The sequence below is a fragment of the Caloenas nicobarica genome, chromosome 4 (assembly GCF_036013445.1).
Source record: "Caloenas nicobarica isolate bCalNic1 chromosome 4, bCalNic1.hap1, whole genome shotgun sequence".
Lineage (NCBI taxonomy): Eukaryota > Metazoa > Chordata > Aves > Columbiformes > Columbidae > Caloenas > Caloenas nicobarica.
The window spans coordinates 74,976,730-74,992,760 of record NC_088248.1 but is presented as its reverse complement, the minus strand read 5'-3'; the positions used below and the strand labels follow the sequence as shown (position 1 = coordinate 74,992,760).

Here is a 16,031-nt window from a genome sequence, read left to right as displayed (position 1 = left end):
GGCACATATGTCCCTGCAGCCGTCATTAGTTGTCCTCTTTGTATGCATTGAGATGTACTCTTTCATTACATGATTGTCTACCACGTCTATACTGCGTAGCGGCATATGCCCACAGATTAAGTAGGAACTTTCTGTGAATTCTCAGAAGATTTACTGAAGACATATGGGCCAGAAGGTCAGGACTTGGCCATAAATTCAAGGCACCTTGAGAACATTGGTTTTACGGTGTGTAGCTAAGCCAGTGGTACAGTTTGTTGGCAGTGAAGGCTGATTCTTCCTGAAAGTCTTGTGTTTACTGCAAAGTGCAGTAAAGAAGTTTCATTATTTTGCATTTATCCTTTAACCATTTCATTATGGGAAAAAGAATTGGTAAAGAGCAAGAAGAGAAAAGATGGCCTTGTGCTTCGGACGCTGGCGTTTCATCCTTTTTTATGCCATAGCACTTCAACTACCATGCTGTAAATTTTGCCTTAATTTTGCTTTTCCTCTTTCCTGAGAGATCAATGTGAGATGAATAGAGTTTGATACCCAGGGAGGGGATTGTCCCACTCTGCTCTGGTACATCCTCACCTGGAGCACTGTGTGCGGTTCTGAGCACCACAGGATAAAAAGGATGTAAAGCTACTGGAGAGTGTCCAGGAGAGGCTACGAAGTTGATGAAGGGTTTGTAGAGGAAGCCGTATGAGGAGCGGCTGAAGTCACTTGGTTTGTTCAGCCTGGAGAAGAGGAGGCTAAGAGGAGACCTCATGGCAGTTACAGCTTCATCACAAGGGGAGGAGGAAGGGCAGGCACCGAACTCTTCTCTTCAGTGACCAACGACACAATCTGAGGGATTGGCAGGAAGATGTGCCAGGGGAGGTTTAAGTTGGACATTAGGAAAAGGTTCTTCACTCAGAGAGTGCTGGAGCACTGGAATAGGCTCCCCAGGGAGGTGTCACAGCCCCAAGCCTGACAGTGTTCAAGAAGAGACTGGACAACGGCCTCAGACACACGGTGTGAACTGTGGGGTTGTCATGTAAGAGTTAGACTCGATGATCCTTGTTGGTCCCTTCCAACTCAGGACATTCTATGGTTTTATGATTCTATGAACTGATGATGAGGATTCACATTTGTATTGAGTATTTAGCTGTAACAGAAGTCAGAGACCACTTTTCTGAGCACAGAATGATAAACACTCTGAAAACCCAATCCAGTGATGTAAAACCCAGATATAATTATACATGGGCATTTCTTCATCCATGACAACCAAAATATTATTTATATATGTATGTACGTGTGATATATCTATGCACAGTATGTTCTACAAAGATATATAAATGGAAGCATACATCAGCCCGAGCCACAAAATATTTAAATTTGCTTCTCAGAAAACTGGTTAGTCTAATATTGTTATATATTGTATATTATATCAATACAGCTTTATAAGCACTTTTATTTTTAATTAGCAGTATAATAATAATGACTGAAATGTTAAAAATTACGATATGATATGAGAGCAAGATTTAATAAACATTTTATTAAACATGTAGAATCTTCTGATAAGGAATTTATGATTCTTCTAGAAACAGACTTTGACAAACACTTTAAGCTAAATAAGATGTCATCTTTGATTCCTTTTACATCCTTCAAGCTAAACTGAGAAACTGCTGTCTTTGACAGAATATGTCAGAAATTCCATAGGAATTATTTTTTAAATACCTGAATAAAATACTTAAACTTCCCACTAGTAAACCATGTAATGGTTTAATAAATGAATAAATAAATAACCAAACTAGACGAAATTTCATTCAAAACTCTGAATTTTTAAGGTATACGTTTGTGGATTCCCTGTACTAAACCCTCTAAAATCTAGATAATGGCTGGGCTTTTTTTCCTAACAGAACTTGTTTGTTTGTTTGTTTGTTTGTTGAGTTTTGTTTGTGGGGTTTTTTGGGTTTTGGTTTGGTGTTTTTTTGGTTGTTGGTTGTTTTTTTTTTTTGTAACGCGGTGTGGCCTGCATGGATTTTTGCTTTATTAGCGTCCCCTGATAACTCTTAGCTTACAATACTGCCAATCATCCTGGATAGTTTCGTTGATTTACTTGACATACATGACAGCAATGTTTATTTAGAAGCACAGCTTCCCTGAATGAGATTTTCAGGGATCCTTCCTTCAAATTTTAACAGTTTAGAGGTCCAAACCTTTAGACTGCCATGTCATTCTTGAAGAATCTTGCCCAAATCAGACCAGTTTTTTACAGCCGCTTAAGGGCTCTTTCAACCAGGTGATTGGCACCTAAAATTATGGATTAAGTAAGATGAAACCAAGCCGATGTTTGCAACTCCCACTGATACCACTAGAAATTAGAAACCTGTGCACCTGGAGGGACCTTGACCTTGATTGCATTTGTCTCTCATTTCTTCATATCTAGGTCACTAACATTCATATCTACTTAAGTTTGTGAAGAATTTGCATGCCTAAGTAACAAGGCCATAAAAGTGCATAAAATTAGCTAAGCATTCATTTAATCTTGCATGTGATGAAACTTAATATTCTAATGCTGTAAACAATAAAGCCTAAACATTTTTTTTTAATTTAAATAATGTTATTATGTAACCTAACTTTTCCTGTTTATCAAGTGAATTTATTGTTCACATGTCACTAAACAAAATTTGTGGCTATGTTTTTAAATACAAACATTGCAATACAAACTGATTACCATAGGAGAAAAAAATCCATAGAGAATCTATTTTTAGAAAATCTGTAATTACTTCATAATTTGAATGTGTAGGAGATATGGGTGTGGTGGGAGAGAAACAAGAAAGCTTTTGAAAAAATGTGTTCTGCGTGGAGCAGGATGGTTCAAAAGAAAATGCAGGCTGTTAGCAAGACATCAATTCATCTATCGTGATATGCTATTTTTCTATTATGCTGATATTAAAAAAATAATAATCAATAGACTAAATAGAAGTAATTTAACTTTGTTGTTTCCCAGTTTTTCTCCAGCAGCAGTTCAGCCTAGGTTGTTGGCAGTGATCTTACTTTCAGTGCCATTGAAAACTCATCTACAGAAAGGCTTTAAAAATCTTTATTTGTTAGAATGACAAAGTCAGTAAATTAGAAATGCTGCTACTAACTTGGGACCTGATTCTGTCAACATTTATGCAGGTGTCTAATTAATTCATGTAGTTAGATTGAGAGATGGTAATGGATCACATTTTTCAGTTGAAGTGTTTTCAAGACCACAGCTCGAGCTAAGAAAACAATATTTAATTTTTTCACCCAAGTATTGATTTGCTTCCAAATCTGAAATTCATAGCCAATGTCTCTGTACATAATAGATGAATCATCCTCTGTCTGATGCATTTACAAGTTTCAACACCAGATTTTATGCCTTTGATTGTAGCTCTCTCACTGTCAGCATAAGAATATCCTTCTTTGTGCAGTAAATGACAGATAAGAAAGACTGGAGGTTTTGTGGGTGCAACTGAGAAAGGTATTTCCCCATCCGTCACTGTCATGGAGCTCCTCAAGTGTGGCCCGCTAACCTTAACTGGAGAATAATGCAGTTCTCAATTCAATTTCCAAAAACTTTACTGCATTAAATGATAACTTGTGCTTAGAGAAACTGCAAGTAACAGGATCTTATTAGTTTAAGATATTTTTTTTCTTGCTTGTCTAATCAAAAATGAGCACTGATGTAAAAATGCAATTGGCAAGCCAGCAATTCATAATATAGTTTAGTAGCTATTTCCATTTTGAAATAGCAGATAATGTCCATGTGTAATAATGTAAATTAAAGACTAAACTATGGCCAGGTCTGCAAGGTCAAAATTCGTAGAATCGTAGAATCATTCCAGTTGGAAGAGACCCTCAAGTACATTGAGTCCAGCAACAACGTAACTCTAACACTAACCCATGTCCCTAAGAACCTTGTTGAAAGAAGCTTTAACATCTAATGGGCAGTACCCTTGGCTACACATATGGTCAAGAATGAGTACCTCATGTTCACCAAAATGAACAAAATTTAACTTTTCGTCATCTTTCCATGGGCTCATACTTATGAACCTACTAGAGCTGCTGCTTGAATGGAGGAATGGAATCATGTCTGCTGACATCTTTCCAGTGGCATAGTGAGAAAAATTTCCTGGGGGGCTTCAATCTGGAACATTATTGGCGGAAGGCTTCATTGACTGAGATGAAGGACTTGAAAATTTAAGTAGAAGGAGAAAAATTCCCATGCAGATAGAATATGGAAAAATATGGAAGATCCTGTCATTCTTTGACAATTGAGCTCTGCTTTGACCTCTACCTATTTGTTCCTCTTGTACATCCATTTCAAGCAAAGTCTGGTCATAAGTCCAATAGCATTGCATAAGTAAAGTAATATATGAGTTTAAAACATTTCTCAGAGATTAAAAGTTCATTTCTGGTGAGGAGTATTTCTTATGGTTGCACATTTTGCAGGATCTTGTGCTGAGCAAAGACCCTATAGCTGCCTATTAAATACTCTAACAACAATTTCCAGATACCAGGGGGAGTCCTGATTTAGCAAGTCAATAATTACTTTTAATAATTACTAAATTAATTATCCTTAAAAAAGGAAAATAATTGTTGCCCAAATAAAATGTTTAGATGCTAATTGTAAAGTACAATATATATTGCAAGAAGAGAAATTAATTGCAATAGTCAACTAAAATAAGCATCTTTATGTTCGTTCTTTGTGAAAAAAAATCTGAGCAGTGAGCTCTATCTGTCTCTGAGAAATGTCCTTGAGGAGTTGGTGGAAGTTTCTTCATTTGAGTATTTTAAACAAATATCTTCTAGATAAAGGATATATAAGCATTTACATTATTTGGAATAAATTATGTTATTGAAACATAGAAATATATGTCTGGATACAACCATGAAGTATGTTTTCGTTTTTTTTTAAGGAAAAAAAAAAAATGCATGTCTTTCTTGTATGCACACTTCTACAGTCGGGTACTTATAAAAATGGGCATAGTACTCCAACCAGGGCTTCACTGTGCAACTTCACAATATCTTCTCTGAAGTCTTTTTTATATATTGTAATAATTCTAGATTGACATTTGCCATTTTGTACTATAGCATCACCTTGTTAGACACATTGCAAGAAGTCACTTGACATAGCTTCCTGGTTTGACAATGTACCAGAGGGAATTCTTCCTTGAGATGCTTTTTCTAATGAGTTCAATGTCTACCATACAGTAATTTAATTTATATTTCCCTTGTTTTCCTTCTAAGAATGTCATGTGTGGCCATGTCAAAAATCTTACCAAAATCAAGCTGCATCACATCTACTGCTTCCCCCTACCCACTAGTTAGCTGCCCTGTCAAGAAAAATATTGTAACACCTCAATGCAACCTATTTTGACAAATCTGTTGCCTGTCCAACATCTGCTCATTATTTACAAGATAATTAAATATTAATTGCTTTATGTCATGTTTAATGTTCTTTCTGGATATTGAAATTAGGCTGAATATCCTGTAATTTTTCCTTTTTTTCTTCTCGGCTTTTGTATAAGTAAGTATATGCTTTTTCTTCTATTTCTAAATCCCTGGAACTTTCACTCTTATTGCTTTTCTTGAGTTCTGAGATGTGGTTCAGAAATTCCTTTGATTATTTTCCTAAGAACTGCAGGATAAATTTTATAATGGTCTGTCAACTTGAAGACATAGTTAGCAGATACATTTCGCTGTGTTTATGTCGATGTTTTACAAACTCCTCTTTCATAATTCACATTTGTTGCATTTACTGTTAATTATATGATATATCTGACCACCTCTGCTATTTAGGAAATTCTAGACAGAAATTTTAGAGCCCTAAATATTAGGGTTTTTTACCTCCTTTTTTGTTGTCATTTTTCCATCTCTAGCTTTACTCGTTTTTATCCCTATGACCCTAAAAAATACTTATTTTATTCTTTATGTTTTCATCGTATTTTTAATGATTGCTTTTTGGTTTTCAGGCTAAAGACTTCCTTATGCAATCCTATTAGTCTCCTACTACACTTACAAGTGTTCCATTAATTAAGATAATTTGATATACGCATTTATTAATACTCCTTCCAAACCTTCCAGCTCTCTCGAACTCCTTTTCTAATTAAAATGTTTCCCCTCTGCCTAGCAATGTTTTGTTAATGTTTACTTTTAAAAAGTCCATTGTTGCTCTCACTTTTTCCTGTTTTCTCCAATATATCCCAAGCACGTATCGCACTTACTGAACATTATCTACATGAAAGATACAATTCTGTTCTCTCATCCGTGTACATGAACAAACATGTATATGTGTATATACATAGAATAAACAAGATTTGAATAGATATGTCCCTTTAAAGGGTTCACCTTTAACACCCAGTGGATAATAGTTAAATGTCAGAAACAGAAAAGTTGCGATCTTAGTTGCTGCCACTTGTTCTTCAAAATGTAGATTAGTCTTTAATCATGTTTTTTGGTGTTTTTACTTTAAATCAGGTAGTGAGATGCATAAAACATAGTTTTCATTATGAGTAAAATATATTTAAGGACACTCAGTCAAGAAGAACATATGATTTCCTGCCACAGTGAAACTTTACTTCCTAGGAAAGATTGTCACTGCTCTTCATGAAAATGGCACTGGAAATTCCGATTTGTATTCCTCAGTTAGGATCAGGCTACCAAAAAGTGCATTAAAAATAGGGTCTAGGGAAAAGATGATAAAGAGAGATAATATTATAACAAAAAAGGCAACTGAGTTAGGAATAATCTCTTCCTGTTCTTTCACTTATAGTGTCAAAATAATAAAGCCACTGGAACGTGATTTGCATAGCTAGATGCTGGAAGAAGGCAAATAATAATAATGATGTGAATGTAATGAAAAGATGGCTATCTGTAAATCTTAAACTTGACCCAAGTTCCTTAAATTTGTAACAATTAATCCCAATGGATTTTGTATCCAGATTTCTGATAGAGCGTTGATTCTGTTTGTCTTGCAGTATATGAGAGCCCAGTCCTCCAATATTAATGTTAAAATACTGAAGGAGTAATAAAGTACAGGAGTATAGGTGAATTATAATTAATGGATCCAATAGTCATGTTCCTGCTTTTGTGATTTGGGTTTGAGCTGTTAGAGAACTAAATTGGGGAACATTTATCTTTCTGGATATGTGATATGGAAAAAAAAAAGTGATTATGCCTTCAAAGGAATCCTGTATAAAATGTGAAGAAAAGCCTTTTTTTACTGCAAGGAATGCCTTTAACTATTTACATAAGTAAATAATCGCTTAAAGATATGTATTTAGGAAGCTCATACACAGTTTATAATACCGTTAGCTAATATCTATGGCTATTTTCTGTGTTATATACATGATGATAGTGAGGAAACAGAATGCTCACTTATGCGCCTTCACAAAAGTAATTTGCTAGATTTTGCATTTTGTTCCTTATGCAATTATTATATATGAGCTAGACTGCCGTTAGTTTTCTAAATTAGTAGGCATAATGGCTGCATTTTGCTTTGATAATTTGGCATGAATATGTACTGTGTTCATTCCAAGTTGTGATGGTTTTAAATGTACTTTCCTGACAGCTCAGATCTCTTGCAGTCTTTTAAAACTCAGTAAATCACACTTTTTAAAGGAAGTTTTACATCCTTTGTTGTGCCATTGGAGGAGAAAATATGAAGATCACTATTTTCATGCTGTCAGAAAATGTAACAGAGCTCTGCGTGCGTGGAGTCGGTACAAACCCACGCCATGAGCCTTCCTGGGTCTTGAATCGTAACAACAATATGCACCATGTCTACTGGAAAGTATTTATGCCCAAGGGCAGGGGAAAAATGTTTGTGAAAGAAAGTGTCTAATCTTACTGCCTTTCATTTTGCTTAATCTAGTTATGCCACGTTTTGCCGAACAAGTTGAAGTTGCCATTGAAGCTTTGAGTGCGAATGTCCCACAGCCATTTGAAGAAAATGAGTTCATAGATGCCTCCCGCTTGGTTTATGATGGAGTTCGTGACATCAGGAAAGCTGTTCTGATGATAAGGGTATGTAAGACACCTGGGAAATAAAAGTTGGGACTAGAAGGAAAGTATTAGATTGGATGCAAGGAATATGAGAGCTTCTTGGAATCAACTTTGTTTCATAATAAGGCAGAAAAGCTTGAAGTTGAAATAAGCGTGAAACAAAAGTATGTGCAGTAAAAGAAGAAATTGTAAGTAAAGACATGAGGATATATTAGGAGATGAACCACAACTGATTTGTTAATCACCCAGGAGAAGGTATGATCACACCTGCTAAGAGATGCAAACTTCATTTCTATTTCTGTTTCTGTACTAATAACATTAATCTGCTTAGATCTTCAGAGCTTGTGCAGATTTTGTTGTTTGTGTTGGTTTTGTTGTCTGTTTTTCTTTTTTCCTAATGTGTATGTGCTGCCTAGGATATGAGGTAAGTCTGGTTAAAATCTAAATGAATAAATAAATTACCTTGCTGCTCCAGCGAGCCTCGGCAGGGATGGTTTAGGATGTCTACTGAGGTAAAGAATTTGTGATTTCAGCGTTGCCTAACCAGTTGATTGGATTTGTTTAGGCCTCTTTTAAAGAAAAGAATACAACATCATTATGGTGAGAGTAGATGTGTGTCTGGCTTTTCAGTGTAGTCTACAGTCAAAGATTAAAAAAACAAACAAACCAACCAACCCAAAAAACCCCAAATGAAAGAAAAAAACAAAAACAAAAAAATAAACAAAACACAAACAAAACCAACCAACCAACCAACACCACCTGGTTTGGAGATCTTTTCAGCAATTGAAACTCTGATTTGAAATCCAAATTTCCTTGAATCTGCCCCAGTGAAAGCCATGTAGAAATAAAGCTATAGTGAAAATTGCAGTGAAAACTTATGAAGTAAATAACAGTGCTAAACCAACAGCTCATCCCTTTGAGCAAACAGGTAACATACACTCGTGGTTGTCAGTATATTGTGGCACTGATGTAAGACTTCAGGCAGTTGGAGACTCCAGAATAGCTTCATTTTAGTCATCTGTCACTATGCATTAACATTTACAGAAAAAGCTTTTGACATGCTTAATTTTAGAACTGTGAAACGTAAATTCCATTCCCGTACCCAGTGCTAATCTCAGGTAGCCTGAATTATAGGAATGACTGATGATGAGGGAAACCTGTCCTGTTTTTTGGGTGTGCAACATTGAGGTAATTGCAGCTCTTCTGGACTGGGATGGAAAGATCTGCACAGTGAAGGATCTCCCTTTTTTATTTGGTTATCCAGTTCCTTAGCCTGTATCAGCAGTTTCCAAACTTCTCTCAGGACAAGAATCACTTCTTAGTGCATTTTAATCTTTTATAGTCTCTCATGAGTCATTTTCAATTGCTTCACGAGACACAATCATCAGGCGGGATCTGCTATAGACCCACACTTTCCCATCCCCTCTGCAGAGTTTTGGCTTCCAACACCGCCCTGTATAGCAGAGTTGTCCCAGAGAGGTTCCAGTGAGACTTTCCATACAGGATGAGATGTTTCTGCTCGGCACAAAGCACCATTTTAAATTCTGGAGGCACAATCACTTATTTCATTGCTGTCTTATTTAACTACTAGCTTGGAAAGCTGATCAGCATGCGGGCTTTGCTGACTCCTCAGGAACATCCCAGGTTACTTTTGCAATTGTATCGCTACGACTTTCCGTTCCTTGTATGATATGAGTTAATTAATTCTGCTTACCCAGATTAGGAAGATGTATTTTTGCATTCAGACAATTAATTTATTCATAGAGCTAAACGTAGTACTCCTTACTCAGGCAGAGAACTAAAGCACATAAATGGACTCATTATCCTTGTGAGTTAACTGGGAAAATCCACGTGTATAAACTTACATAGACCAGAGTTTGCTGAATCAGAACCTTATTTGCTGTAGAAAATAAAATTAGTTTCAGTTTGAGACACTCTTTAGCATTCCCATCTGAACATCTCACATTGAAATGGAATGTATAATTAAAGGGTGAGGCATTAAGCTGTAAAAGACCATCTTTAGAATATTTTATTTAATAATCCATCAAATCTCATGTACTCCTTTAATTCAGGCTGTAAAACTTTTTGCAGAAGTATTAAAAAAAAAAACAACCAAAAAAACCAACAAAAAAAACCCCACCAAACAGAAAATAACTTGAAAACTTTTTAGAGGATCTGATACAATTATTTTCAGGCAGTAATCGTTCATGTGTGTGCCATGAAAGACTGAATTTATCTGAGATGATTCCCCCATTCCACAGAAGAAATAAAGCCACTTTTTAAATTTTTTTTTGGTGTTATTACTTTTAGTAAGCTAAAAGCAAGTGGGATAATCTCTGTTCTTCTCTTTTTTCCTTTAAAAGGGGAGATTTCATTGTCCTTTTGGAGGAGAAAGGAGACTCATTTTTACGATAAGGACTATTATTATGATCTATACAGAAGAAAAAAATCTTCCACAACTTAAGAAGTGGTATAAATAAATTTAGGAGTACAATTATAGCACCTAAAAATAAGATAGAAAATAATAACTTAGTTCCAACTTCTTTTCTATTACTGCATAGAGATCAAACTACTTTTTCTTTTTTTTTAATAGCTACTTATGAAGTTCCCTCAGTTATTAGACAAAAACACTCCCTACAGTTAGGAAGAATCACAATGGCACCTTTTCTCATTCTTAAGTGTCTCCAAGGCCAGTCTTCTCGTTCCACATGTGGCCTTTGCTTTTGGCAACCTTGCCGTTATTTGCGTTCACGTTGGCCTTAGTGTTACATTTGTTTGGATCAGAAGTGCAATTTCAGAGCAATCTCCCATTGTTCCCTCTTGCTGTGGTTTAGTTCATGTTACAGAGTAGTCTTAGGGCATATAAACTTGATTCTTTCTGGTGATCCTGGGAGACATGCTCTAGGAGCATCTTAAATGCTTTTCTATGTTATTCTGTCATTAAGAGACTTTCAGTCGGTGGGAAAAGACTGCAGGGAGTCTGAATAAAAATGAAATTAAGATGGTGTAAATGTGGAGTCCTTAGCCCCAGTTGTTTCGATGTATGAATCACAGAATGGTTTGAGTTGAAAGAGACTTTAAAGCTCATCTAGTTCCATCCCCCCTGCCATGGGTTGGAACACCTTCCACTAGACCAAGTTGCTCAAAGCCTCATCCAACCTGGCCTGTTATATATGTGTATATATATGTATGTATGTTTATATCTATAAAACAGGCAGGATGCTGGCTCAAGCAGTGAGCTGTCGACATCTCCATCAGCCTGCAAGCTCAACATGTACCACACCACACTGAGCCACAGCTCAGGCTGTGAAGACCAGAGTTTGGCACGAACCACACCACCAGACGCTATGTGAAAGGCATAAAAGACCTTTTTTGGGTTACCTTTGTTTTAAAAATGAGGCTTTTTGGTAAGATCTTTTTAGAGAGTGAAGGGTTATCTATAGATAGCTACTTGGCAACGACTGCTCTTCTACTCTTCCACACTTGTCAGTGTAGGCTTAGCTGTGATCACCTATGGTGAAATCCAAAGTGCTGCTACATCTCAGATCCTCTGGAAAACTAGGCTTGGTGCAGAATCCCATCATCTTTTTAAACAGCCTATCTCCAAAGCATGCTACGGGGTCTACACTGACTACCTCTTGCTTCTCAGGTTGAATTTAGAGTGTTAGTTTTTACTGTAAATCATTAAACAGCTGAAGACCACCTGTGAGAGAGGTTCTCTGCCTTTGCCACTCAGACACTGCTGCACCTGGACCACTCAGGCTGCAACTGCCTTTGGACAAGAACAAATATACAGAATAGAGTGGAGTTGAATAGAAAAGCATATTATAAAGGCGCTTTTCTCCTTAGCTTTTAGAATTGGAGGGTATTCTCATGGTGAAAAGTGGGGGAATATCTTTTCAGTCTTTCTTTCATTACAAGGTTAGCTTGACTTGGTGTTTACAGTGCTGAAAGGCTTATAATTGCATCTCACAATTTTTAAGTTCCTACAGTACCATAGCATAGAGGCGTTTCTGTCTTCATCAAGTATATTTGAATCAGTGAAATATTAAACAACTAACACTTATAAATCTGCATGTATATGCCATTTTACAACTTATACATGCATAATACACATTTTTATGGTGCAGTTACAAAAGATAAAACCAAATGGTATTGATCGAAGATATTTTGTTTACAGCAAGATCTTCAGTCTAGCAGCCAGAGAGATATTAAAAAAAAAAAAAAATCCAATGACGGGAAGCTGAAAGTCACCAAATGCATATTAGAAATAAAGCGTGCATCTTAAAAGACAAAGTATGTATTTACTGGGTGATTTACCTGGGATTCTAAAAGATTCTTCTACACTAGGAGAATTCATCTGAATCAGATGAATGAAGAATATGGTCTATGTGTGAAAGAGATACTATGTTTGAAAAAAATTAGTCCTGGGAAGTCTTACAGCCTGTGCTACAGAACAGGTAGACTAAACATTATCAAAATGGTCTATTTTTCTGTTGAAATTGATGAGGTCCTAAAATCTGTTAGTTCTGAAAATTATTCTAGCTCTTCCGGCCACTGGTGATTGTCAGAGGTTTTTTTTGGAAGCTCTCTCTGATCTCAAATCCATATTTCCTACGTCTGTGTGACCATAAGTACAGGTGTCTGCAAGACTGATTCAGTCCTTCTGTCTTCCAACTCAGATAAATTAAGTTCCAGACTTTGTTGTCTTGGAAACTGTGTTTTAAATACCAAGGTCCTGTTACTTGTGCACTAAAATTAGAGTTGTTATGGTATGTTTAGAAGGCTGTGCTAAGAGCAAATTCTTTAAGTCAAACTACTTCAAGATAATATTTCTCTTTTCACCTTTATGTCTAAACAAATAGGGGAGCCTATTATTTATGGGCTACATCTTCAAGAAATCAGATAAAACAGAACAATGGTGCAAGAGTGAAAAGCATGCAACAATTTTGAAATTGCAGCATACAGATAACAGTTAACTACTATTCTTCATCTTAATGGAAAATGTAGCTATTTTTGGCAGAAAATGAGGGTGTTAAATTTTCCACACTTGAAAAACTTGAATGAATCTGAACGTTAGTTTTGAACTAGATCTCACTGGTACAGAGAGGAAATGCTGGGATTTCTTGTATTTGTAGTTTACTATTAACATTTACATTAACTTACATTAACTGTGTCTGAAAAACACGCTGCCAAATTCAGAAAAGTGCAGTTACTTAGAAGAACTTATCTGAAAGGAAAATTCACTAAAAGAGAACTGGTCTCATTGTACACAAAACCAGGACAGGTTTGAACTACATTTTCTCCAAGTTCAACATCTATATCCATTAAGTTTCTTTTAAAGACCATAAATGTTAAGATTATGAATGCAAAGCAGCAACAACAATTCATTTTTTCCAGTTGTTTCTTTAAGAATAAATTCCTGAAACACAGACTTTTCAGAATATTTTAGCTTTTTAAGAGTCACCCTCTCACGGTGTTGAGATGCAATATTTTGAATATTATAACCTTACCTTACTGCAACTCTGACTATGAAAGTCTGGGAAAGGGCTGCGCATTATCTTTTATAGTTTTATCTACAAAAGTGGAGACAGAAGGAACTAGAAAAAGTATACCTGGAGGGGAAAGGGTGCTGGTTTTACAATGACCAGTGCAACTGGTTAGTTGAATGGACTTGGAAGATGGGGAAGAGTCAGCTGGTTTATGAAGAACGGGTTGAAACTCTCCACCCTGCTCCTATTCTTTACAGTAAAGCCGAAGCAGATGAAAAGCTGAGCCCTATGATAGGAAATAATCTCTTTTGCACAGGGAAGCGTATGGTTCTCTTAGTAGCTGGTTTGCTTATGGCAGATTTTAAAGTCCCATCCTGCCATGAAGCAGCTGAACAGAGAGAATAAAGTGATGAAAGGTGATTGGAAAGCAAGACCATTACAATGAGGAGTCTGTCTTTTTTTTTTTTTTTTTCCTGTGGCAGAAAAGACAAATTCATTTTTTCACCTAAATTTCATCTCCTGTCTATCCTGCTATAGACACTATTTGTATGTATGCAGCCTGAGTTTCATTACCATACTGTCATACTTGGTTATTTCTTCCTCCAGCGTTCAGCATCAAAACACATATCACAGAATCACAGAATCACAGAATGTTAGGGATTGGAAGGGACCTCAAAAGATCATCTAGTCCAATCCCCCTGCCAGAGCAGGAAAACTTAGGTGAGGTTACACAGGAAGGCGTCCAGGCGGGTTTTGAATGTCTCCAGAGAAGGAGAATCCACAACCCCCCTGGGCAGCCCGTTCCAGTGCTCTGTCACCCTCACTGAGAAGAAGTTTCTTCTCACATTTAAGTGGAACCTCTTGTGTTCCAGCTTGAACCCATTACCCCTTGTCTTACTGTTGGTTGTCACCGAGAAGAGCCTAGCTCCATCCTCGTGACACCCACCCTTTATATATTTATAAACATTAATGAGGTCACCCCTCAGTCTCCTCTTCTCCAAGCTAAAGAGACCCAGCTCCCTCAGCCTTTCCTCATAAGGGAGATGCTCCACTCCCTTAATCATCTTCGTGGCCCTGCGCTGGACTCTCTCCAGCAGTTCCCTGTCCTTCTTGAACTGAGGGGCCCAGAACTGGACACAATATTCCAGATGAGGTCTCACCAGGGCAGAGTAGAGGGGAAGGAGAACCTCTCTGGACCTACTAACCACCCCCCTTCTAATACACCCCAGGATGCCATTGGCCTTCTTGGCCACAAGGGCACAGTGCTGGCTCATGGTCATCCTGCTGTCCACCAGGACCCCCAGGTCCCTTTCCCCTACGCTGCTCTCTAATAGGTCATTCCCCAACCTGTACTGGAACCTGGGGTTGTTCCTGCCCAGATGCAAGACTCTACATTTCCCCTTGTTATATTTCATTAAATTTTTCCCCGCCCAACTCTCCAGCCTGTCCAGATCTCGCTGGATGGCAGCACAGCCCTCTGGCGTGTCAGCCACTCCTCCCAGCTTGGTGTCATCAGCAAACTTGCTGATAGTACACTCAATTCCCTCATCCAAGTCATTGATGAATATATTGAACAGTATTGGTCCCAGAACTGACCCTTGAGGCACTCCACTAGATACAGGCCTCCAACCAGACTCCGCCCCATTGATCACAACTCTCTGGCTTCTCTCCTTCAGCCAGTTTGCAGTCCACCTCACTACCCGATCATCCAGTCCACACTTCCTCAGTTTTGCCGTGAGGATGCTGTGGGAGACGGTGTCAAATGCTTTGCTGAAGTCAAGGTAGACCACATCCACTGCTCTGCCATCGTCAATCCACCTTGTTACGTCTTCATAAAAGGCTATGAGGTTGGTCAAACACGACTTCCCCTTGGTGAAGCCATGTTGACTGTCCCTGATGACCCTCTTATCCTTGATATGTCTTAAGATGGCACCAAGGATAAGGTGTTCCATCACTTTCCCAGGGATGGAGGTGAGGCTGACCGGTCTATAGTTGCCCGGGTCCTCCTTCTTGCCCTTTTTGAAGACCGGAGTGACATTTGCTTTCCTCCAGTCCTCAGGCACCTCTCCCGTTTCCCAAGACTTGGCAAAGATGATGGAGAGCGGTCCAGCAATGACTTCAGCCAGCTCCCTCAGCACCCGCGGGTGCATCCCATCTGGACCCATGGATTTATGGATGTCCAGATTGCTTAATTGCTCCCTAACCCAGTCCTCATCAACTGAGGCAGACTCCTCCATTGTCCTGCCTTCCTCTGGGGCCTCAGGGGTACGGGGCTCCTCAGGACAGCCTCCGGCAGAGTAGACAGAGACAAAGAAGGCATTCAGTAATTCTGCCTTCTCTGTATCTTCTGTCACCAGGGCACCCACCCCGTTCATCAGTGGGCCTACATTGCCTCTGGTGTTAGTTTTATCTGCCATGTATTTGAAGAACCTCTTCCTGTTGTCCTTGACCCCTCTTGCCAGGTTTAACTCTAAGGAGGCCTTAGCTTTCCTAGTTGCCTCCCTACATCCTCTGACAACAGCCTTATATTCTTCCCAA

At 38.0% G+C, this 16,031-nt stretch overlaps 1 protein-coding gene across 1 annotated transcript in view; it reads left to right on the top strand.

Moving 5' to 3' along the window:
• The window catches only part of CTNNA2 (catenin alpha 2), a 498,767-nt gene that overhangs the window by 443,772 nt on the left and 38,964 nt on the right, over window positions 1-16,031 (top strand). Inside the window, exon 13 of the mRNA XM_065633244.1 lies at window positions 7,871-8,022. Coding sequence (XP_065489316.1) covers window positions 7,871-8,022 — 152 coding nt within the window. The remainder of the gene's footprint in view (window positions 1-7,870; window positions 8,023-16,031) is intronic.